General features: G+C 34.0%; 1 protein-coding gene and 1 non-coding gene across 3 annotated transcripts in view; one reads left to right on the top strand and one right to left on the bottom strand.

The window, feature by feature from the left end:
• TTC1 (tetratricopeptide repeat domain 1) overlaps positions 1-25,051 on the bottom strand; it is a 48,600-nt gene that overhangs the window by 5,967 nt on the left and 17,582 nt on the right. For both annotated transcript variants that reach the window (XM_051978817.1, XM_051978818.1), the window contains exons 4-7: positions 21,536-21,648; positions 19,320-19,356; positions 14,910-15,058; positions 1,079-1,133 (exon numbers count right to left, since the gene is read on the bottom strand). In XM_051978817.1, coding sequence (XP_051834777.1) covers positions 1,079-1,133; positions 14,910-15,058; positions 19,320-19,356; positions 21,536-21,648 — 354 coding nt within the window. The remainder of the gene's footprint in view (positions 1-1,078; positions 1,134-14,909; positions 15,059-19,319; positions 19,357-21,535; positions 21,649-25,051) is intronic.
• Positions 5,076-5,182, top strand: LOC127552737 (U6 spliceosomal RNA). The gene has a single exon (XR_007951572.1). It is a non-coding gene; the product is annotated as a U6 spliceosomal RNA (small nuclear RNA).

The raw sequence follows: 25,051 nt of genomic DNA, 5'->3' as shown, positions 1-25,051 counted from the left end.
TATGTGGTAAATGGCCTCTACTTCTAACAGAAAGGAAATATAACCATAAAACTTCATATTTTCCAATAACAAATAGCAGTTTTTGAGGTTATTCTCAGCATAACTGTTCTCCAATCATAATTGTCACTCCTTTGGGCACCAATACTAATGAAATGTGTAGCAGACTTCAAAAAGCTGTCAGAGAAATTGTACTTAAGGAAATAATACTATCTTGGGCCAAGATTAACCTTTCTCTTTGGAAGGGTCTCAAAGTACATCAATCTTGGTCAGTTAGGCTGTAAAATAGAAGAAAAGTAAAAATACTCTAAGGATCATCTGTTGGGTTAAGAGTCAATGTGGAAAGTAATTTACCTTTCTTTTGTAGCATATAGCAGGGTCACATTTAGAAGCAATATTTTAATGATTTTTATATTCATTAAAAATATGGCTACTGAAAAAGAGCTGACATTTAACAACATTAAATCATATTGCTAGACATAGCTCTTAAGTCTTTTAAAAGTTAAGTACCAAATGAAAGCAACCAAGGTTATTTAGGTTGAAACAGAGGCACTGGAGATTAGCAACAGATATAACAATAAACAGTAAACAACTAACAGATAAGAATAAAACTACTGTTGCTAAGATAGGAAAACAGTATTTTTCTTTCAGGATTTCAATCACACAGAATAGTTGGAATTAGCTGGGAATAACAATAGGGTCAGATTTTGTTTGCAGCTAATCCAAGTCTTCCTATATTTGTCTACTTGGGGAGGAGGGGGGGAAGGGGAGGGAAAAGTGCCCAGAGGCAGAGTAAGTACTCTGACAAGTAGACTCTGATGGCCCACATGAAATATGTTTCCTCAGAAGAAAAGATCTAGGCTAGTAGCAAAGTATGTCAATTCTCATACATAATCTATAGTATTTTTCAAAACAGGATAAGACTTTTTAAATTAATAGTTTGTGGGATTCAACTGAAAATCTTTCTCTTAAAGTCATATAAGGTCTCCAAGTTATCTACTGAAGTACTATAGTGAATTTATCATAAATAGTTATTTTCTCAGAATAATATAGCTCCTTCAGAAAGAAAGAATGTACTTACCTAACATCTCTGCTTTTAGTTTTTCATTCCGTTCTTCAATTTGCTTAGGTAATCTCTGAGGGAGAAGAGGAGAGGGACAATAAAGATGTTTTCTTACAGATAAAAGTTTTGGGTTAGGTTACATTGAAAACAATTATTTGGGGCCAAAAAGGCCATGTTACTTTTGTGAAAGATATGGTTTGATTTTCAGGAATCAAAGTGTACACACACACACAAACTTGAGAGATCAAATAAGAATTACCACAGTAAAAATGTCCTAAAATGGAAATCAGCACAGCTCTATATGTATTAAAAACACCTATCATAAATAATAAATATTTTTGTTCTCTCCACTGCCTACTCAATTGGTATTTCCAATGAGAAAGAATAACAGTTTTTTATGTTTCCAAAGTGAATGTAGCAAAGATGACAGTAGATTCGTGTCTTGCTTGGTAGTGTGGGAAGAAGCAGAAAAGGTCAGAGAAGTAGGTTATAAAAAGAAAGTGCTCACCTTCTAGAAGCCTTGTACTAAGACAGACATGCTGAGATATAACAAAGCTTTGAGAGAAATTAAATGGTCAAAACTTTATTGTTGGAAACTCTTCCTGAAGTTATATATATATATACACATATACATATACACACATATATATATATATATATATATATTTTTTTTTTTTGAGGGGAGGGAGATCAGATCTGAGATTTATTGCTCTGCGATACATATATTCATGGTGAGGAAATTCTCTCTATTTTATATATAAGGGCAATTATGTGACTAACAGTGCTTAGGAGTGCTGGGGTGCTCAAGTAACAACCACAGCAAGAATCTGTCAGAGGAAGAACTCAAACCCAGGTCGTCTTCTCTGAGGTCAGTTCTTTATATTATACACCATGCAGGCTGGCTCTTTTCAAAAAGTCCAATTTAATGCCTTATTGGGATTGAGGAGACTGAGTTCTCCAAGAGCAGCCAGAGTTCAGAGACTCATCTTTAGAGTCACCCCAGAATGAGGAATTTTTTGGACACAGCAATTTAAAGATCTTCTGTTCCAGTGAAGAGAAGTTACAATCCACTTCAATGAAATCATAGCTTTGAAGTTCAACAAAACTCTTAAGAAACTGAAATACTGTCTATACTCCTTTCTTTTATTAAATCAAATTAAATTAGTAGACTAGATCACTGTACTATTTTTTAAAGGGTAAAAACACTATCCAAGAAGACCAAATAAATCTGTAGGGATTAGAATACAATATAGACATAAATGCCAGAAAAATATTACATAAAATGACTTTTTTCTTTTTCCTAGAGAAACTTTCTCCTTTGAGGGAGAAAAGGCATATATACATACAGAAGTTCAATGAAGGTTTTTTAAAAAAATAATTCTATCAAATCAATATGCAAGGATTTACTATGTACTCATATGTCAAAAACTATAACGGGCACTGAGGATACAAATTCAAACAGTGAAATAATCCCTATTCTCAGGAAGCTCACATTCTCTGGAGATGCTACAATGTGCACAAAGATAAGCAAATATAAATTGCCCAGTCTTTCCTGTATTGGCCCTAAAGCAAAAAAGTGCATATAGGGACCTGAGTTTAAAGATACTACACCAAATTATCAAGAGAAAAAAAATTTCTGACTTTTTTACATAACTGGAGCAAATGAGCTATTTCTGGGTGACAATGCAGAAAACATACTTCTTATTTAATATGGAAATAAAAACACTTTGGAATGGAGAGAGAAAAATTTACAGTATAACAAAGTCTCCCTTGGAGACTGTCTTTTTCCTTCAATAAATAGTACTGCTTCACACACAAATGCTTCTCTTCTGTAACTGCCAGATACATTAGCTGTAGACTACAACTTGTTTTTTTTTTTTTCCCCTAAAGGAATTTTAAAGAAATTAGATTTTGAGTAGGCATAAAATTGTTCCCAACCTCTGGAACTTCAATGAGAAGGTACAGAAATGTACACATTTTGGTTCTAAATTTTGCACTATATGAACAAGATTTTTGTAAGAACCATCTTTGCCTTTGGCAAATGAATACATGATATACTACTGAAGTAATAGTTATCATCAAGTTAAGATGCAAACTTATACATTAATTTCTCTTCACAAACACTGGCATAAAGCTTGTGAAAATTCCACAACACTTTATCTTTTCCATATTAGAGAAGGTTGTGCTTTATTCTGCTGAGTCAAATATTTTTCATAATTAATAAACACACTGGGAACTTTCATTTTCTGCAACTTTTATGTCAAGTGTATAATTGTTTGTTAATTTTTTTTAAAGAGCCTCATCAGTTTTTTCACCTATTTTCATCAAATAACTTCTCAATAAATTTCCCTAAATTTTATAAGGATGAGAAAGGCATATGCACAAATAGTTACTGACGTCTTTAGTAAAAAACAAAACAAAAACAACCTTAAAACTTCTTTCTCTCAGAATATTATGTAAAATGATCTTTCAGTATTTTTGAGATTGTGCTATTTTTTGTTGGATAGATCTCTATATATGCTGAGTCCAGTTCAATCATTATTATTCTCATTTTTCTCTTTTAAGTTCCATTTCTATTTCTTCATAAGCCCTGTTAAGATGGGGAGGGGAATTGCGATGTGAAGAGCTCATATGAGATGACTCAATTGTTCAGGGGTCCTCAAACTACGGCCCGCAGGCCAAATGCGGCAGCTGAGGACATTTATCCTCCTCACCCAGGGCTATGACGTTTCTTTATTTAAAGGCCCACAAAACAAAGTTTTTGCTTTTACTATAGTCCGGCCCTCCAACAGTCTGAGGGACAGTGAACTGGCCTCCCTATTTAAAAAGTTTGATGACCCCTGTACATAGATGATGAAAACAGATTGTTACTAAAATTCTAACATATCTATCACATTAAACATCTGTATATTGTCTTCTCACTTTTATCTATGGATGTTGGGTCCCATGTCAACTTTTCTGCCCCTTTCACTTCCATGGCTTCTTACTGTTTTATGATGCAATATTGCTTATCATCTTTTGACATGCTTTTCTATAGTGTTTTACCAAAAAAAGGGTTTACATTATAAATAGAGCTTGTCATTATCTCTCTGTTCATCAAGGAATAAAAGAATTTGTTGGCTAAGGAGTGCCTGGGCTTTTGTGACTAGCTGTAACATTATTTTATATCAGAAATGGTGATCATGAAGGTAAACAATTTTTGTCTTTTCCTTTTTTTATTTTTTACTATCAATAGTTTATCTGGAGAGGTCAAGCTGATGCTGTTGCAACTATATGTAGTGTATTCTTCTCATCTTTAATCTTTCTTCTCAGGCAATGTGGAACTTGGCCTTCATTATAACCAATTAATGGTCTGATCACACAGCTAATTCTGCCTGATTCTGATGTGACTCCCACATCTATTAAGACAGTTCATGTTAAATATTATTCAATGTTCACTAATTTACAGCGCTTATAAACATTATGTAATTGAATACAGCCTCAAAATATCTTTTGAAAATTCCTTTTGGGTGCATCTTAAATTCTGCATCTCAGGTACTGAAATAACTGGCAGATGTGATTGGTGAGCCTCTGTCAACTGACATCAGGGAGAATGGGACAAAAAGCACACAAGTCTCTAAAAAGGCAAATGTCAAAAAGGAAAGAGATGAGACAGCAAACTCTAAAGCAGTGAATTTGATTTATTCTAAAACAGATTTTTAAGAGATGTTTAGGAATCATCTAGAAAAAGAAATGGCGACTGCAAAGAATCAGAGGGCTCTTAACAAGAACAGTTTAGGCCAATTTTTTCTTTTTTTTGAACATGACTAATAAACTGGTAGTTGAAGGGAAGGATATAGATGGTTTAATTAGATTTAGGGATAGAAAGAAGGTACAGTGGAGAAAGCAATGAGTCTCAAGTCAATACTATCTGTGTGACCCTGGACAAAGTTGATTAATCTGTCTACCTTAGTTTACATAATAGTAAAAAAACCCCACAGCACCTACTTCTCAGGGCTTAAAAAGAATTTATTAAGTGCTCGCTTCGGCAGCACATATACTAAAATTGGAACGATACAGAGAAGATTAGCATGGCCCCTGTGCAAGGATGACACGCAAATTCGTGAAGCGTTCCATATTTTTTATATGAATGTTATGGAATATTATTGTTCTGTAAGAAATGACCAGCAGGATGAATACAGAGAGGACTGGCGAGACTTACATGAACTGATGCTAAGTGAAATGAGCAGAACCAGGAGATCATTATACACTTCGACAACGATATTGTATGAGGACATATTTTGATGGAAGTGGATTTCTTTGACAAAGAGACCTGAGTTTCAATTGATAAATGACGGACAAAAGCAGCTACACCCAAAGAAAGAACACTGGGAAACGAATGTGAACTATCTGCATTTTTGTTTTTCTTCACGGGTTATTTATACCTACTGAATCTAATTCTCCCTATGCAACAAGAGAACTGTTCGGTTCTGCAAACATATATTGTATCTAGGATATACTGCAACATATCCAACATATGAAGGACTGCTTGCCATCTAGGGGAGGGGGTGGAGGGAGGGAGGGAAAAAAAAAATCGGAACAAAGAATTTATTAATTTATTAAACAGTATTTAATCAGAGATTAAATAGTATTTATAAAGTGCTTAGCAGAGTGCCTGGCATATAATAGGCACTTAAAAAAATGTTTCCTTATTTAAGAGAAGCATCCAATAAAAAAAAACCTCATGCCATTTTTATGTAAAAAGATTTAGAAATATGGGTTATACAATAGTAAATCTCCTTGGATTCAGAGTTGGCAGAATGAATTGACTTGAGAATAGCCCTTAATGTTTGTATGTCAACTTGGCAAGAGATTTCTAGTACAGTGAGCCAGTTACCTGTCTTTAGTTCTGTGATAGTTAATAATTTTATATGTAATTTGGAAAAAGACATGGATAGCATGTTCATCAAACTTGTCTGTGATACAAAGTTGGGAAGGATAATTAAATAATACAATGAAAGATAGCATTAATATTCAAAAAGATCAAGACAAAATTGGGCTGAAATGAATAATCATATTCCTTTACCCTTTAACAAGGATAAGCATAATATATTAAACCTAGGTTTCTTTTTTTAAATTTTATTTAATAATAACTTTATATTGACAGAATCCATGCCAGGGTAATTTTTTTTACAACATTATCCCTTGCACTCACTTCTGTTCCGATTTTTCCCCTCCCTCCCTCCACCCCTTCCCCTAGATGGCAAGCAGTCCTATATATGTTAGATATGTTGCAGTATATCCTAGATAGAATATATGTTTGCAGAACTGAACAGTTCTCTTGTTGCACAGGGAGAATTGGATTCAGAAGGTAAAAATAACCCGGGAAGAAAATCAAAAATGCAAATAGTTCATATTCGTTTCCCAGTGTTCTGTCTTTGAAACCTATGTTTCAAAAAACAGATTTCACAATTAAAAAATTGAAGAAGTACGGTTGGACAGCAGTTTATTTAAAAAAAAATATTTGAGGGTTTTAATGAATAGGAAGTTAACTATGGATCACAGGATGACTCAACAGGGTGATATGGCTTCCAACAAAGTAAATGCAATCTTAAATTGTATTAAGAGAAGCACAGCAGGACATGTAAGGACATGAGAGTCCTATTGTATTCTATCCTGGTGAATCCAGTTCTTTTTAGTGTTTAGTTCTTGGAGCCATAATTAAGGAAAAATATTGGTACTCTCATCCAGAGGAGTATAACTAGGATGGTGAAGAACAGATAAGCCACCTTAATACTAGTAGAACTAATTAGGGATGTTTAGCCTAAAGAAGATTTTGGAGGGAAACAATTAGTTGTTTTCAGTGTATGTAGAATTGCCATGTTTCCATCGAAAGAACTTGTTCTGTTTGGTTCTAGCACATAGAATTAGGAGCAATGGAGTAGGTAATGCAAAACAAAGGGTGATTTTAGACTTGTTTTTAAGAATAACAATTAGAGCTAAAAGCAGGACTCTCCTGGCTTTTTGTATAAATTGATTTCATTTATTTATATGAATTATATATGGATATATAAATTATATGAATAAATAGCCCCCATTATTGGGCGCTAGTAATACATGTATATGGATTCCTGTGAGCCACATATTACCTTAAGTTTCAAAATGTAGTAGCTATGTTTTATTGAATTTTATTTACTTGGTTAAGTATCTCCCAAATATATTTCAATCTGGTTTGGAGCATGCTGGTGTGTTGTGGGCCATGTGTTTGACACCTTTGGTCTAAATGCACATCAAGAAATGTTCAGTCATATAATCAGTATGTGTCATAAACAGGACTTGAAATCTGATCTTCCTGACTCTGAGGCCAGTCCTTTATCCACTATGCACATTGCTTTTCAAAATTCGCTTAAACATTACTAAAGTATCTTGATTAAAACTAAATTAACCCAAACTTTCAAAATAGAGAGGGGAAAAAGATTAGTTTACCTTAGGAGTGGAATTACAACTATGGCTCATATATAACACGTTAACATAAGAACAAATCTCTTTTTGACATTTTCAAAATTACTATCTTTTTATGCTGTCATGTGAGACTGTCTTATGAGATTGTACTGGGTCTAGAATTAAACTTTCAGTTAACTTTGAGTTTATTTTTTATTTCTTTTAGGTACTTTAGTTACTGATACCATACATTCTGGTATATGTATGTATACTTATACATATATATGTATATGTGTGTGTGTGTTTTTATATATATATATTTACTATAATTACTACTTTTGGGGTCTTAAAACTTGGCATGTGTAGTCACTAAATAGTTGAAAATTTAATTTTTTGGGAGAAGTTGGGGAGTTTCTACATATGCTTGTAGCCATACTCAGTGTGGAATTACTATCCAATTTATCTACTTTATGTATTTGGAAGCAGACATCTGTTTATAGTGAAAGACAAAATTCAACTTTAGAGAAAAATCACCTAAATTGATTTAACTATTATGTAAATACAAAAAAGCTGATAAAAATATTGACCAATTATGACAATGTGCGTGAATCTTCCTTAAAAGGCTCCAAAAGATCTCCTATTGCATTTTCTTACCTCATTTAACTTCCTTCTTTTCCATGGGTCTTGTAACATTTATCTTTGCTCTGGTTGTTATTACCTTTCGCTTTTAAAAGTTACTGGATACCTAAAGCTAAAGATTTAAGGACACAATTGATATTTACCTAAAGCTAAGGATTTGAGGACACAATTGATATTTACCACACTCTGCAAAACTGTTCATACAGGACAACGATAGTGACTAGGCTGGTGTTTTTATTTTACCCTGGCACCATTTGAGAGGAGCAGCATGAAGCATAATAAGGTACTACAGATGGGAATTAATGATGCACATAGGGCTGAACGTTTACAAATCAAAAGCAAAAAACAAGATTGGGAGCAGGCGGGTGGGAGAGCAAGAGTACATTAGCTGCTCTTTGGAGCTTGGCTGGCAATTCAACCCAGATTGATGACGATGACTATACTCCAACCAAACTGTGTGCTTGTTTGTCTTTATTAAAATACAGACATCCTTTTAAGTTTTTTATTATTTTTTTTGTTCAACAGAGAGTGTTCAAACCTCACTGTTGGCCACATCACTACTCAGCTATTGCAAATGTCTAAAAACTTGTCCTGTGACCTTTTATTCAGCACATGGATATGCACATCTGAATTTCATGAGTAGGAGTATTTTTTAGACTCCCATCACCTTAAAGGGGGTCTTAATTTGGTAACTTATACCAACCATAATCATCTTTTAAAGATGAAATCATGAACATGTTTTTCTATCAGAGCCATGTAAAAGTAAACTTGGAATCAAAACTTCAAGTCACATCTAACATCATGTGTAGGAAATAATGTTAATTGAATACATATTTGCTCTAGACTCTCTTCTGGGAGCCCTGTGTCAGCCTGTTTTTTTTGTTCTAGTCTTCTATTTCAGGAGCCTTTCTCTAACTTGACCCACCTTAAATTGCCAGCTCTTGTCTCCTGATTGGACTCTTTCAGGGTATACCTTTGCCTACTTTTGTCTATAGTATAATGGACCTCCTAGGTCTAATAAGTTACACCACTGGGACCTTCTATGAGATTGCAACTTGAAAATCTAATTACCCATTCTCAATGAATCTCCCTCCAGCTACAAATACTCTGCCTGGACTTATTCACCAGTAGTTAGCATAATCCTTCATACTGACATGCCGGTGTTTCTAAACTACCAGGTACTTCACATTCACCATTCCCAACTATTTGCTCCCACCATCCCTCCCAACCTTTTCCAATTAATATCCTACTTGAGATCTATCCATCCCCTTCCATTGCGTTTTCTGCCATGCCAGCTGCATAATTACCAAATCTGTTTTCATTTTAAACCTTTCCTTTTTCACTCCTTCTGTCTACTGACTTTCACTGAGACTTGGTTCCCTCCTCATGATATTGCATCCTTGGTCACTTTCCAAAATTGCACACAAAAATCCTTCATTTCACTGATTTTTGCAGGCAATTTGCAATTATTTTGGCAATTTATTTCTTACTCCTTACTGCCACTTTTAGGCTCTCCCTCTACCACTATCACTCAGTAATCTCTACTATTTTGAGGTTCATACATCAAATTTGTCACCCAATCTGGATTCTTGTGTTTTCTATTGATCTCATAAAATATTTTCCTTTCTTCCTCAAGAAATTCATTGCTTGGCTCAGTCTTTCCTTTTCTCCATCTCCTACACTCATATTAAGAGACTTCATTATACCAAATACGCTATATATTCAAATACACTAACTTTTCATTTTTTAAACTACTCAACGTCAATGATCATTCCTCTATTCTATCTCAAGTCCAACACAGAGAGATGATCATACCCTCGATTTTGCCATTACCCACATGTATTCTAGTTCCATGTATATGGAGTCTGAAATTCCTTTTTCTCATGATAATCTTCTATAACATCAATTTTTCCTCTGCATTATGCCTCCTATCAGTTCTTTATTCTCATCATAATCACCAAACCTCAATCCCTTCCTGGGGCATCACCCTATATTAATTACAGTTAATAATTCTATTTTGACTCCTTGGAGAAATCACTGCAACTCTACACTATTCTGTATACTTAAATCCCTTACACCTTTGTTTTGCTGATAGTTATGCTTTTCTAAAGCCCAATTTTAGATTACTCCCACCATTATCACATAAGTTCCTATTCATGTGCTATTGAACAGAGCTAGAGAAAAGTCACAAAATTGTGCTGATTGGGTCTACTACAAATTTATATCTATAATATTAAGTAGGCCCTCAATGTAACAGTAATCCTTTTATACTCTTCAATTTGATTAAGGCTATTCCAAATCTTTTCTTTTTTCAAGCCTTCCATGGCATGTTACTCTCATTCTACTGGATAAGGACCTTCCCTCATACTTCACCAAAAAAAACCAACAAACAAAAAAATTAAGGGTCATTTGCCAAGAGTTCTCTCATTTTACATCACTCAGCTGCTTTTGTCTTGTTTTTCTTTATCAGTCTTTCAGAAATAGGTAGCTAAGGCAGATGTATCCTTGACCTCACTCCATCTTCTTCAGCAGACTGCCTCTTCTATCTCACCCATCCTCCTTCTCTCTCTCCGTCTCCATCTTTGCTAAATAAAACATACCCATATCTCTTCCCATTCTTAAAAATCTCCACACTTGACTATCATCCCTGGTAGGTATTATTCAACTCCTTTTCAGCTAAATTCCTGAGAAAGCTATCTACACTAAAAGCCTCCTTTTCCTGTCCCTCTCACCTTCTTTTAAACTCTCTGAAATCCATCATCATGTGATGGAAACTGCTCTCTTCCAATTATCTCTTGTCAAACTCAATGTCTTTTGCTCAGACTTCAACTTTCTTGTCCTTTCTGCAACATCAGACACTTGGATACTTCATTTGGATATTCTTTCCTCTCTAGGTTTTTGTAATATTTTTTCATAGTTCTCCTTCCCATTTAACTACTACTCAGTTTGCTTTGCTGGTTCTTCCTCCAGGCTATGCCCATTATTGGATGGCATACTGAAGAGAGGGAAGGATGATAGAAGGGACAATCTGCTGAAGAAGATGAAGTGAGATCAAGGATGCATCTGCTTTGGCTACATATTCCTGAAAAACTGATAAAGGATAACAAAAATAGGGGCAAAAGCGCCTGAGTAATGTAAGTCATGGGTTATCTTTTCTTCCTTTTCATACTCTCCCATGGGTTCAAAAACTTCTATGCAGACGATTCCTAGATATAAATACATAGTCTTAGTTTCCCTCTTGACCTTTGGTTTTTTAATATCAAATGTCTTTTGGACATCCTGACCCATAGCCATCTTAAACTTTATATGTAGAGAATGAACTGAACTAACTCCCCTTCATCCTCCTCTTCTCCCAATTCACCTTTATGTCAACTTAAACTATAACTGTTGAAGGAACTCAATCACAAAATCTATTTATAATTCTTGCCTTCTTACTCAAACTCCCTATATCCAATCAACTGTAAACTCTTGTTTTATTTTAAGATTTTATCTTAGCAACATGACTACTAATCTTCTCTGAAAATGCCACCACCATGGGTATAGGTAGTCCTCATGTCTTGACTATTACAATGGCCTTCTGATAGGTCACCCTAACTCATGACTTTCCCCCACTCTTCCAAAAGCGCAAGTCTGACCATCTTACCGCCTAGTCAATAACTCTAGTGGCTTCCTATTATTTCCAGAATAAAATAAAACTTTGTTGTAATTTTCCATTATTGTTACACCTAACTCCTTGCCACATAATTCTAGGATCCTGTAACACCTGCATTCCTTGCAAAGAACACATTTTACCTCCCAACTCTGTTCCTTTCCACTGGATGTCCTCCATGCTTGGAATTCTCTCCCTTTTCATTTCCACTTCTTAGCTTCCTTCAAATCTTAGTTCAAATCTAACTTTCTGAACAAAGTTCCTCCTGATCCTGCTCTCTTTTTTGCTTTTAATATTTTTCCTCCAAATACATGCAAAGATAAAGATTTCAAAATTCACCTTCGCAAAATGTTGTATTCCAAATTTTTCTGCCTTTCCCGCCCCAAGACATCAAGCAAGTTTGATACAAATTAAACCTGCAATTCTCTAAACATATTTCCATATTTGTCATGCTGCATTAGAAAATCAGATCAAAAGGGAAAAACACACACACAAAACCAACCCAAGTAAACAAACAACAACAAAAAGGTGAAACCACTATTCTTTGATCCACATTTAGTCTCCTTAGATGGCTCTTTCTATCACAATTCAAGGAATTTCCTGGCATAACCTCATTGTTGAAAACAGCCAAATCCATCACAGTTCTTGATCCCTCTTAAATGATTGTGTTGTCCCTCTGTTGATTCGTTTCAATTTATTGTCTATTTTATTTGTACATAGTTATTTGTATGTTGTCTCCCCCAGACTGTGAGCTCCTTGAGAACAGAGGGTGTTTGCTCTTTTCTTTATATTCCTAGTGATTATCACAGTGCCTGGCACATAGCAGGTGCTTAATAAATTCTTGTCATATAATTTAAAACTCATCATGTCCAAAAAGTTGATTTTTTTTTTGTAGAACATGCTTCTTTTTAATTTTTTTAAATAACTTTTTATTTACAAGTTATACATGGGTAATTTTACAGCCCTGACATTGCCAAACCTTTTGTTCCAATTTTTCCCCTCCTTCCCCCCACGTCCTCCCCTAGATGGCAGGATGACCAATACATATTAAATATATTAAAGTATAAATTAAGTAAAAAATAAATATACATGAGTTGAACTATTTTTTGAAAAGCTGAATTATTTTTTTTCCCTTAAACTCTCCCCCCTCCTCCAAATTCCCTATAACTATTGAGGGAATTTCCCCAGGTACCTATGTTCACTTCCATCTACTCTGTTTATCTCTTGTACATACAGTTGGGAGGTGAAATGTTTTTTGCAAGGAATGCAGAATATAGGAGTTGTAGGATTTTAAAGTTAGGTAGAAGGGAGTTAAATGAAACAAGAATGGAAAGCTAAAACAGAGGGTTTGAGTTGTTTGCATAATATTTCTTTGGTTTAATATGAAGTCCTTGAGGGCAGGGTCCAGATTTTTGCCTGTGTTCTAAAGGATCAGCACAATGTCTGGCACATAATAAATGCTTGTTGACTGAATGATAGCTCTTCTATATTTTGGGGTATTAGATTGAAGTAGTGGGAAATCTAATTTCCCTTAATATTGAAAGGGAAATTAAATAAGAAGAGGATTCTATACAGCAAGATGGCTTTTAATTTAAACAAGATAATAGACCAAGGTATGTCAGGGGCACATTTAAGCTGTCAAAACAAACAAAGGCTATTTGTAAGTACATATGTTAAAAAAGACAGGAACCGATAATTTATATAGTGTTTTAGGAAATTGCTTCACCCTTCTCAAGAATGCCATACTCATAATATAAATAAATAGAATAGAATTTCTGAATTTAACTTTCTCAATCTTTGGCTTTTTTTTTTTTTTTAAATCATTTTCACCCAGAGCACATAGTGACAAATCAATGGAGTACAAAGAAAAGGAAATGAATTATGCAGGCCACTAAGAATGTGGAATATATGGTTGATGCATTGATTGATTTTGCTGAACTGCTCCCCCCCCCCCCAAAAAAAAAATCTTTGTTACAAGGAGGGGAGAAAAGATAGGTGTAGAGAAAAAGTTGATGTAAAAGCAATACATCAATATAAACAAAATATAAATTAAAAGAAAAATCTGACATGTATTTTCAAAGACTATTAATTGGAAAAAATATTTTCTACAATTTAACATTTGGCTACACACTGCAGATCTTTGCAATGTGAAGCATTAAAATGCAGACATTCACAATATAGCACTTATTACAAAATCTTACATCAGGTCACATTTAAGATAACCTGGCTAGAAGTTGAAGAGGAAGGAAATAATGGTAAAGTTGGTAGAGGGTAAAGTTTATCTGCTGTCTGGTTTGGGACTGTTTATAGAGTTTAACTGTCAATAAATCCAGAGTTAGTTGTTCAACCGGAAGACCAAATAAAAGCAAAGTGACTGTGTAGGCAAAGAGACCAGTTAAGATACTGTAGACATTAAATGCCAAGGGCCTGGACTAGTACAGTATTAGTGGTAAAAAAAAAAATTGGGTGAACCTAAAGGACATTTTGAAGGAAAAATCAATTTGGTAACTGAATACAGGGGATGAGGAAAGTTTTATGACCAGGGTGTGAGGCATGTGGTAGACAGTCAATAGCTATTAATAGAATTTTTAAAAAGCCTCCTAATAAATGGCAACAAAATAAGGTAACCTCTACCTTGTAGGATTTTGGAATATTCAACTAAGAATAGTGCAGGTTTGGAATCTGCTTTTAGAGCAAATATTACTGAGCATATAGTTAGAGTGAATATACATTCATGTTATAAGTAGATTTCTCTGGAATTTCAATGAATGTGTTAAATCAAAATTGTTTAGTCGTGACAACCCTTCATGACTCCATTTGGGGTTTTCTTCGCAAAGATACTGGAGTGGTTTGCTATTTTCTTCTCTAGCCCATTTTACAGATAAGGAATTAAGGCAAATAGGGTTGTGATTATCCAGGGTCCTACAGCTAGTATATTTGTGAGGCAGGATCTAAACTCACAAATATTCCTCACTTTGGGTCCAACATTTCACTCATTTGGCCAACCTAACTGCCTGCACCAAAATTAGGCTGAGTATAATCAAGTTGGCCTAAAGGGTTTTGATTCAGATGTGTCATAACAAAAGGAGTAGAAGAAGAAGATGAAATAGAAAAGGTTCTGAAAATCTAAGTAGTACTTACCATGCAAGCTTCTCCTGCTTGGTATATTGATGGATCTTTTTCTAGAACAGATTTGTAATCTTCTAGGGCTTCATCTAGCTTGTCAGTTTTCTCATATAATTCTGCTCTCCTCAATAGTGCCCTGATATAACTGGGATTTAATTCAATTGCTGGAAAATAAATGAAGAAGTTGTTATTAGGATTAAGTAAGTATATCTACTTTGAGCTACATTTCAGATTTCCTCTTTGATGCTGCCACCCGATGGTACAAAATGGAATTGTTCTTGTCACAGACTCCCCTTTCAACATGGATCTATTTATTAGCTATATAAATTAGAACAAATCACTTAATTTTTTCTGAGTTCCACCTTATTCCTCTGCAAAATGGGAATAATACTATTTATCTCAAGGAGTTTTGCTGTGAAGCTCAAATGAAATAATGAATTTCTATTTGAAGAATACACTATAAGACACTGATCATTTTAAATGATGGGTTTTTAATTTTATGTCTAATGGAAGGTATTTATGAATACAAGGGAGATCTCTTTTGAGTACTAGTAGGCAGAAGAATATTAGAAAAAAACCTTGGGATGCACTATTGCTATTCCTTTCTTTCCTCTTAATTTCTTGGCAGGAATGACAATACTTGGTGCTACAGCTGGAACACAATACTTTGGTGTTACAGCTGGAACTGAATGCTAAACTGTTCCCTTTTTCAAACTGTTAATCATACACTCTCTCAAGGCATTTCTCCACCCATCTGGTTACACAGGAAGCAACAGAGAAAAAGCAGGCTGCTATCTAATTTAAGCTATTTAGAAACTACAATTCTCACACAAGAGATACAACATGAAAAATCCTTATAGCATTGAAGTTTTTTCTTGTTTCTCAATTAGTAAACAAAAAGTGTATTAAATAAGTTCTGGCCTAAATAAGGCCAAAGTAAAGTAAAAGTTAATTTGCAGATGTCAGACACTAAAAAGTCTAGAATGAGATTTCAAACTAATAAACATAGTGAAAATATAGAGAGTAGGGAAGGATATCCTAAATAATGATTAAATTCAAGATGTACAAGAATAATGAGGAAACAAAAACAAATCAGAAAACAGCTCCCCATAATTCCTTCAGATGATACTTCCCTCAACCAAGTAAAATAATTTGGAGAAATTGTTTATTGCATGTTTAGGTATGATACAGAACTACAATAGTTTTGAATTCTCAATCAAGTACCATATCACTCTCCTGCTAAAATAAAATTTTTAGTTCTATATTTGAAAGATTTTTAAGAGAAAATACAAACTTTTCACTCTTATTTCATACTTGAGAATCTTCAGATTTGCTTCCAACCTACCTTTCCAAATTTATTTCATTTTATTCATATCATTTCCCCCACCTCCATCTTCAATTACTCTTCATTCACTGGTATGTTTTCTACTACCTTCAAACATTCCCAAATTCTCCCTATCCTTTTACTTCACTAGTTAAGCTACAATTCAAGCTCCTATATAATCTTTTGCCTTTATCAAAATCTTAGAAAATGGCTTTCTCTATTTGCTGCCTATACTTCCTTTCTTCACTCTTTATAACCCTCTGAAATTTGGCTTCCAACTTAATCATTTAAAAGAAATAAAATGATTTTCTTGCCAAATCTCCCCCCCTTCCTCACTACCCCCTTTCTCTTTTTTCTTGGCTCATCTGCTGGATTTGATCCGATTGATTCCCTGTTCCTCCTCCTGGAGGGGCTTTCTGGGCTTTTAAGACACTACTCTCTTATGGTTCTCCTTTCCAAACATTTCCCCTTACATCAAACCCCACAACTGTAGTTATTTCCTAAATAGGCCTCCTATTCTTCTCTTTTTACAATGCCCTGCTGACAGAATTGGCTCTCATGGGTTTAATTATTACCTCCATGAAGACAACTCCCAAATTTAAATATTTAGTTCCAGTCTTTCCATCAATTCTATATTAACCCAAATGTCTACTAGATACTTCAAACCAAATATCCTGGAGATTTCTCCAACTTTGCGGATCCAAAACAAATGATCTTTCTCCTAAACTTGACTCTTTTTCTAAACTTCTATATTTCCATAGAAGGCACTACCATTCTAATTGGTGTACTTAATGTTGGCCTTTATTTCTTTATCTCCCTTTTCCCCTTTATCTAATCAGTTGGTAAATTCTGCTGTTTCTATTGCTACAACATCTTTTGCATTTCACAGCTATCACCTTAGTTCACGCCCTTCACCACCTAATGCTAGGCATCAGACTTCCTAATCAGTATTTCCCTTCTTCAAGACTCTCTTCATACTCCACTGAGCTGTCTAAATGATTTTCTTTAAGCAAAACTCTAACTCAGTCTTGTAGGGAAGAAACTCCAATGACTACTACTACTAGACTCAAGTGTAAACATTTGTCTACTAGACAAATCAACAAGCATTTAAGGTACATAGTAAGTATTGAGTATGCAAAAAAGGAGGAAAAACACATTCTCTGATCAAAGAACTCATATTTAAAATTGGAAAACAACTTGTAAACAATTATATAACTATAAGAGATATGAGTGGGTGAAAGATATCTGAAAACTTCAGACAGAAAGTACTAGGAACTGGGCAGATTAGAAAAGGCTTCCTGCAAAAGGTGGGATTGAGTTGAATCTTGAAGGAAACCAGGTGTGCATTCCAGCCTTAGGAAATAGTCACTAAAAAGGCAGATATGAGATGAAGTCTTTTGTGCAAGAACCCATCAGCGAAAGAAAGTGTTGTCAGCACACAAAGTATCTGGATGGGAATAAAGTATACGAAGTCTAAAAAACTAAGAAGGGGCAAGATTATAAACAGTTTGAAATATCAAAGAGGAGATTTTAATTTTTAATTCTGAAGGCTATGGGGAATAGCAGGAGTTTACTGAGGAGAGGAAGAGACATGGGCAAATTTAAGCTTCAAGAAACTATCTGGCAGGTAAGTAGAGGCTGGTCTGGAGTATGTAGAAATGAAGTAGGGAGGAGATCCGTCATCAAGCTATTGCAGTCGTTGAGGAATAAGGTGATGAAGACCTATGCCAGGGAGCTGGCAGCATCAGAAGAGAGAAAGAGTGTATAAAAGTGAGATTGCAGGAGCAGCTAAGTGGCACAGTGGATAGAGCACCAGCCCTGCAGTCAGGAGTACGTGAATTCAAATCTGCCTTCAGACACTTAACACTTCTTAGCTGTATGACCCTGAGCAAGTCACTTAACCCTAATTCCCCCGCCTCACCCCGCCAAAAAAAGAGAAACTGACAACAGATTATATGGGAGGTAAAAGAGTGAGGAGCCTACTTTCCTAGGCTGGGTCACTGGAAGAATGGTGGTAATTTACAGTAATAATTAGTCAGAAAAAATGTTCAAGGAGATAGATGATGAGTTTTATTTTGGAAATAATGAGTTTAAGGTAACCTACTGGACATCTAGATTCATATTTTCTAATGTTAAGTTGGTTATATAAGATTAGAAGTCAAGAGAAAGGTTCAGGATAAAGAGATCTGAAAATCATCTGCACTGAGTTGATAATTGACTCTATAGGAATTAAGGAGATATTAAGTGAGATAGTGTGGAAGAAAAGTACTTAGGGAAGAACTTTGGAGAATACCTACAGTTAGCAGGGTCTACAGTAGTGTAATAGCAACAGAGCATATGGAAAAAGTCACTGTATTTGCAGGCAAACTGCTTTTGTGTTCAAATATCAGCTCTGTTATTTCCTAACTAGGACTTATCTTCCTCACTATAAAAAGAGGAGACTGCACTAAGAATCTTTGCTCTTTAACCCTTTTTTATGTCATGGATTCCTATGGCAGTATGATGAAGCCTATGAACCCCTTCTAGAATAATGTTAAATACATTAATTAATATAACAGGATTATAAAGGAAACCAATTATGCTAAACTATAGTATTTTTTTTTAAAAGCAGCAAAAAATCAAATTCACAGACTTCAGTTTAAGAGCTCCTATACAATATAATATTTAAGGTCTAAATCCTTGTATTTTATGAATATAAGTAGAGAAAGGGATAGCTATGAGTTACTTCAAATATCAAAAGAAATTGATAATTAAGAGGTGAAGGAGAGTGAATAGACCAAATTAACCCAAGGTCTTAAAAGGGGGAAAACAAGTGAATGAGGGTAGAACACAAAGAAATAATGAAGTAAGAAGGAAAATAATTTTAGGGAAAAGAGATAAGCCAAAAATACAAGTGGAGAAAGATGTTTTGATTAGATTAATATGACTATCCAACATCATTGCTTTTACCTGAAAAAAAGCCTCTTCTTAATTGCTTCCATACTAGTAAAACCCATTCTCCTTCCTTATCCAACAGATAAGTATTATACAAATTCCCACATTGGCTTCTTTAAATATTAACAGTTCTATGTTCACAATCATTAAGACAAAAACCATCTTACCTTTGCTACAGTCATTAATAGCAGCATCTTTTTTATCCTAAAAAGAAAAACACCATTAATTTGCTTTATCCAATTTTAATGACTTAATATAAAAATAGTAACATGGAACCTACTTTATTGTTTTCATATTTCAATGAATTTGTGATTTCTTCAACACAAGTATTCTCTCTTATTTGTGGTAGGGAGTAGCCCATGTACTCCTTAATACTATGCGATTCCTAATCATGTCCTTTGAAAAAGATTTAAATTGACCCAATGAGCTGGAAGCTTTACTCTTTTTTTGATTTTTGATATTCCAAAAGTATCAATGTGTCAGATTGTCCATTTGTTACTCTGTGCTTTTGATACATGTCCAACCTCCTGCCTTTTTTTCTTCCAATTTTATTTTTCCCGTTACCCTTTATACTAATCTTTCTTGGAAATTGTAGGATACATGATATAGCCTACCTAGATCCACTATGTATCTTTCCACAGCCTTTTAAGTCACTTGAAATTCTGATTTTTGAAGACTGTTGTATTCCATGATTCAGTCATTTAGTATAACTATAGTACTGATGTTAAAACAGATTTTTTTCCCCTTGCGTGTGCTGAAAAACAGCTTGGGGAAGTTCAAAGTACTATGCTTTTTCTGAAATGCAATACAACCTATAATCTTCCCTCTAATTTTGGACCTCTCACCGTCCATCTGCCTTAAATAAGCTCTCCCTTGTCATATCTGCTTTAGTTTCAAGTCTTTGTCCTGTGGAAACTCCTACATATGTTCATAGATTTAGAGCTCCACCTGATCAAAACCCCTAATTTTACAGATAAACCAAAGCACAAAAAAGTTAATTAATTGGCCCTAGGTTAAAAGAGGGAGGAGGCAAGATATGAACTCAGAATTCATGACTCACGACTCCAAATTCAATGTTACACATCTAGCAATATTTCTATTGCACCATGAAGCTTTTCTTGCTTAAGTCATCAGTGAGCTTTCCTTTTTCTAAGGTTCTTTACTTTAAATCCTCAGATCCATGGATAATTTCAGGGGCCCATGAATTGGGGGGGAAAAAAAGTTTTTAACAGAATCACACAATTTTCAAATTCCCAAAGGCAAATATATCCACTGTTTCTGAATTTATGGATTTTTAAAATTACATTTAAATTAAACAATGATTAAACATCCTATCCTAGAATGTGGCAACATAAAAATGCAAAGATTCTGATCTTCTAACTATTTATTTTTAACATCATCTACCTAAAAAACCCTTACCATTAGCAAATAAATTCCTCCAGAGAATTTTACTGCTTACTTCAATTAACATCATAGGGTTTTTCTTTAAGCTTCCTGATTTATATAACAAGAATATTTCTTTTAAGATTGATTCAGATTTCTGGTAAATGAAATCTGGCATGCTGTCATATATAGATAACACTTGTTTTATACTATTGAGGTGTGTATACTTATTGTATTCTTTTACATTAATCTTTCCTAAATCTAGAAAAATCTGTAATGCATAAAAGAAATGGGACCTATGATTTCACTGAAAATTCTCTACCAGAGTAAGTTAGTACCAGCTCTTCTCTACTTGCAGCTTTTGAGAGCTGCCAAAACCACAAAAATTAAGTGACAAATCTGGGGACACAGTTTGTGTTAGAGGTAGGATTAGAACACAAGTCTGGCCAATTTTCTATAAAATATTACAGGGCCTGCCTTTCCTATACAAAATATAAGGAAATTCTCTCATCAGTGTGTAAATAAAACAATTCTCCCCATCTTTGTTTTCTTAGTTATTTGGAAACACTTTCCAAGTGTCTCTTGACTATAAATGCATTTTATAGAGCATCTTTTCCACTAACACATTAGGAGTTTAGGTTTTCCCCAAACATTCCTTTATACACACACACACACACACACACGTGTGTGTGTGTGTGTGTGTGTGTGTGTGTGTGTATGAGAAGTGTAGTGACTTGCTCAATATTATAGAATGGTAAATTTAAACTGAATATTTTAATGAGTGCATCCCTTCCTATCACAAGTCTTCCTAGGATCTGAATAAGAAGTGGTAACTATTCTAAGTTAAATATCACTTGGTTCATTGTTTTTTATACCCAGAGAGGCAATCAGACCACCAAACTACTTTTCAAAGAGAAGCAACACTGTGGAACATTATAGTTCCATTAGTTTCAATTTAACAATTTATTGTTAAAAGACAGGAACAGTAAAGAATACATACCTGTTTCATTCTTGCAGCAGCTCGGTTTGAAAACAGAACCGATCTATCTTTTTGATAGCAGGCAGGACAAGTCTGAAGAGCTCGGCTGTAAGAACTTTCTGCTTCCACATATTCTGAAATTTGTAAGGTAATGAAGTAATTAGTCTTTACTATTTCATTTTTTACACTATTCTCTTAGTATGTTATAGTATTTTCTATGAAGTTTCAACCTAGAACAGTGGTCACAGTAATATTAATTTTTTGGCCACAGAAATCACTATAATTATCTTTGGTTTGTTTTAAAGAAATAGTGTTCCTTATGCTTATCTTGCAAGGCATTTTCCTTTCTTCACTGAGATCCAAAGCAGAAATTCTATTTAACTAATGCCTTAAAAAAAAAACAACCATCATCCATAACTGCTTTCATTTCTAGGGATGTTGAATCAGGGGACACGATCAGTAAAAACTCCCAAAATTTCCTACTATATTAAATCCAAAGTTTCAACTTTCATAGAGCTCCATCAATTTAGCTTTCTTCAAAGGAGAAAATAGAGAAAAGAGAAAGGGATTTAAATTTGTGTGTATGGAAGTCAAAAGTAGTTATTTTGTTTGTGGTTAAAACTGAATGGCAAATGCCATTCCCCAATAAATAATCAAAGGATATTAACAAATAGTTCTCAAAAAATTATAAATTAACTATGAAAAAATACTCCAAATCACCAGTGAGAGAAATGTAAATTAAAAAAAAAAATCTTGAGGTTTTAACACAAAACCTAGCAAATTGGCAAAAATGATTAATGGAATAGTCAATATTAGATGGCTTATGTAAAGACAGAAATGCTGATACATTATTTCTGGAGCTGTGAATAAATATAACAATTCTGGAAAGCAATCTGGAATTATATATATCGATGCTAATTTTTAATCCAGGGAGTACACTGATAACAGATATACCCCAAAGAGATCAATGACAAAAAATATACATCAAAATATTTACAACAGCACTTTTTGTAGTAGCAAAGAACTAAAACCAAAGCAAATGTCCATTAATTGGGGACGGACTAAAAAAAAGACTGTGGTATACAAATATAATGATATATTACTAATGCACTGTAAGAAATGATAAATGTGACGAATATGGATAAGTATGGAAAGATTTACACAAACATGCAAATCAAAGTCAACAGTTAATATACTCAATGACAATAGAAATGAAAAAAATCATTAATAACAATCAAAAGTAAACAAAAACCTGGTTTCAAAAAAACAGATTAAAAAGATACTCCATTCTTTTGCAAGGAAGGGAGGGTCCACAGGTATGGAACACTGTATATAATATAAGAATTTTTTTTGATATGTTGATTGGTTTTGCTGATTTTTTTCCTTTTAAAAAATTCTTTGTTTTAAGAATGGCTCTCTGGGATGGGGAGAAAAATGGGAGATGTATATGTGAATAGATGATATAAAAACAAGACAAATAAATTTTTTAAAAAACTGGATGGCTACCATAGACTACCAAGAGATAAAGACATTTTATATACAATACATATCTAACATATAAATATTAATCCTAGAAGTAATAGAAAACCACTGGAGTTTAGTGGAAGAGACTGAAATACTCATGCATGCTATTTTGCAAGACCACTTAAAGGGCTGTGTGAAGAATGGATGAGAGTGGGGAGGGAAAAGACTCAAGATAGGGAGAACAAGGAGGAGATTCTTGTACTATAGCCTATGTGAAAAGTGATGAGGACTCTGCATTACGGTGATGACTTTATATAATTTTATATATAATTTATATGTACATATATATGTATATACACTCACATAAATAACATCAGTATTAAATTTCTTATTTATGCCTTCTTAGGTCTAATATTTAAATAGATCAAAATGCATAACTTTTAGAAATTTGGCATAGTATATAAAGAGTTGACTCATTCTTGCCTCTGACATATACCAGTTTATTTAACTGTCATTTAACCTACTTCACAGTGTCCCTAAGTAACTCTCTAAAATAATAAATTGCAGAGGAGGTGACAAAATGAAATTCTTCACTAGGAAAAATGAAATTTCTCAATGAGATCTCTCTACAATAATCAAGTCAGACAGTAAAACCAAAAACAATAAAAACACTTAAAGTATGCAGATTCTACTAAATAACTGTTTGAAGCAAAAAACTAAAAGCAAAAGACTTCCAGATAGATAGATACAGCCCTACTCATTATCTTAAGCTCCAGTCTTTGATAAATTATTGCCTATTGGTCATTTCAAACTAGATGTCCTGCATCTCATATTCAACATGTCTAAAATGGAATTAATTTTTCTTCCCAAATGCAGGGTCTAAGAGTCCCTAGAACTCTCAAGACTGCTGCTATCTCTCTAGTATTCCAAGTATGCAATTTTAGTATTATCCTTGACTCCTCATTCATTCAATCCACATCAACAATCAGTTGTCAAATCTTGTCATTCCCACCTCCACAACATCTCTCGTGTACAATCCATCCTACTTACAAAGCCAACACTTGAATGCAGGGTTCTCATCAGTTCTTATACTATTATGAAAACTTTCCAGTTGGTCTTCCACTTTCAAGTGTGTTCTCACCCCATTAGTGTTCATTTTCCTGATAGCTCCCTAAGAAACTTCCCTAAATAGAAGGCCACAGATTGACCATGTCAATCTTCCTCAATATATCTAAGTAGTTACCTATCACCTCTAGAATAAACAAATACTCTTCTGTTTGGCACTTAAAGCTCTTTACAACCAGCTTCTTCCCTACTCTTACACATGGATCTTCTCCACATATTATTCTCCACATATTACTCATGACATTCTAATTCATCTCCCCTGTCCATGACTTTGCCCTGGTTAACTCTTATGTCTGAAATGTGTCTATTTTTTATCTCTGCTTCTTGGAATCCCAGGTTTTCTTAAAAATTATCTGCCTTGCATGATAAATGTGGAAATGTACAGAAGAATTGTACATGTTTAAACATATATTGGATTATTTGCTGTCTAGGGGAGAGGGTGGGAGGAAGGGAAGGAGAAAAATTTGGAATAGAAGGTTTTGCAAGGGTAAATGTTGGAAAATTATTTGAATATATTTTGAAAATCAAAAAGCTATTATTTAAAAAAATAAATGATACTTAAAAAAAAATCAATGTGTTAGTTGGGTAACTTATTGGCCAGAAAAATATTTTTATTTTGTTTCTGTTGTAAAAAAACAACAACAACAATAACAACAAAAAAAAACACCTCACAATGAAAATCAGTTTGTGAACAGCAAGCTATATTATATATATATGCATGTATGTATATGATTTCTTTTGAATTTTGTTAAATGTATATAAATTAAATTTATTAAATGTCTCTAAAAACAAAAACAAACAATAACACAACCTTCTATAGAAAGCCACACAGCCTTTCCTTTCTGCCCTAATTGCTAATACTTTCTTCTCCAAAACTACCTTGGCATTCATTTTGCACACTGTATATATTTATACAGTGTCCCAAAAACCTTAGCATGGTAATATGCT

Source organism: Antechinus flavipes, chromosome 2 (genome assembly GCF_016432865.1).
Source record: "Antechinus flavipes isolate AdamAnt ecotype Samford, QLD, Australia chromosome 2, AdamAnt_v2, whole genome shotgun sequence".
NCBI lineage: Eukaryota > Metazoa > Chordata > Mammalia > Dasyuromorphia > Dasyuridae > Antechinus > Antechinus flavipes.
The sequence above is the reverse complement of the archived record's forward strand: the minus strand, read 5'-3'. Positions and strand labels throughout refer to the sequence as shown.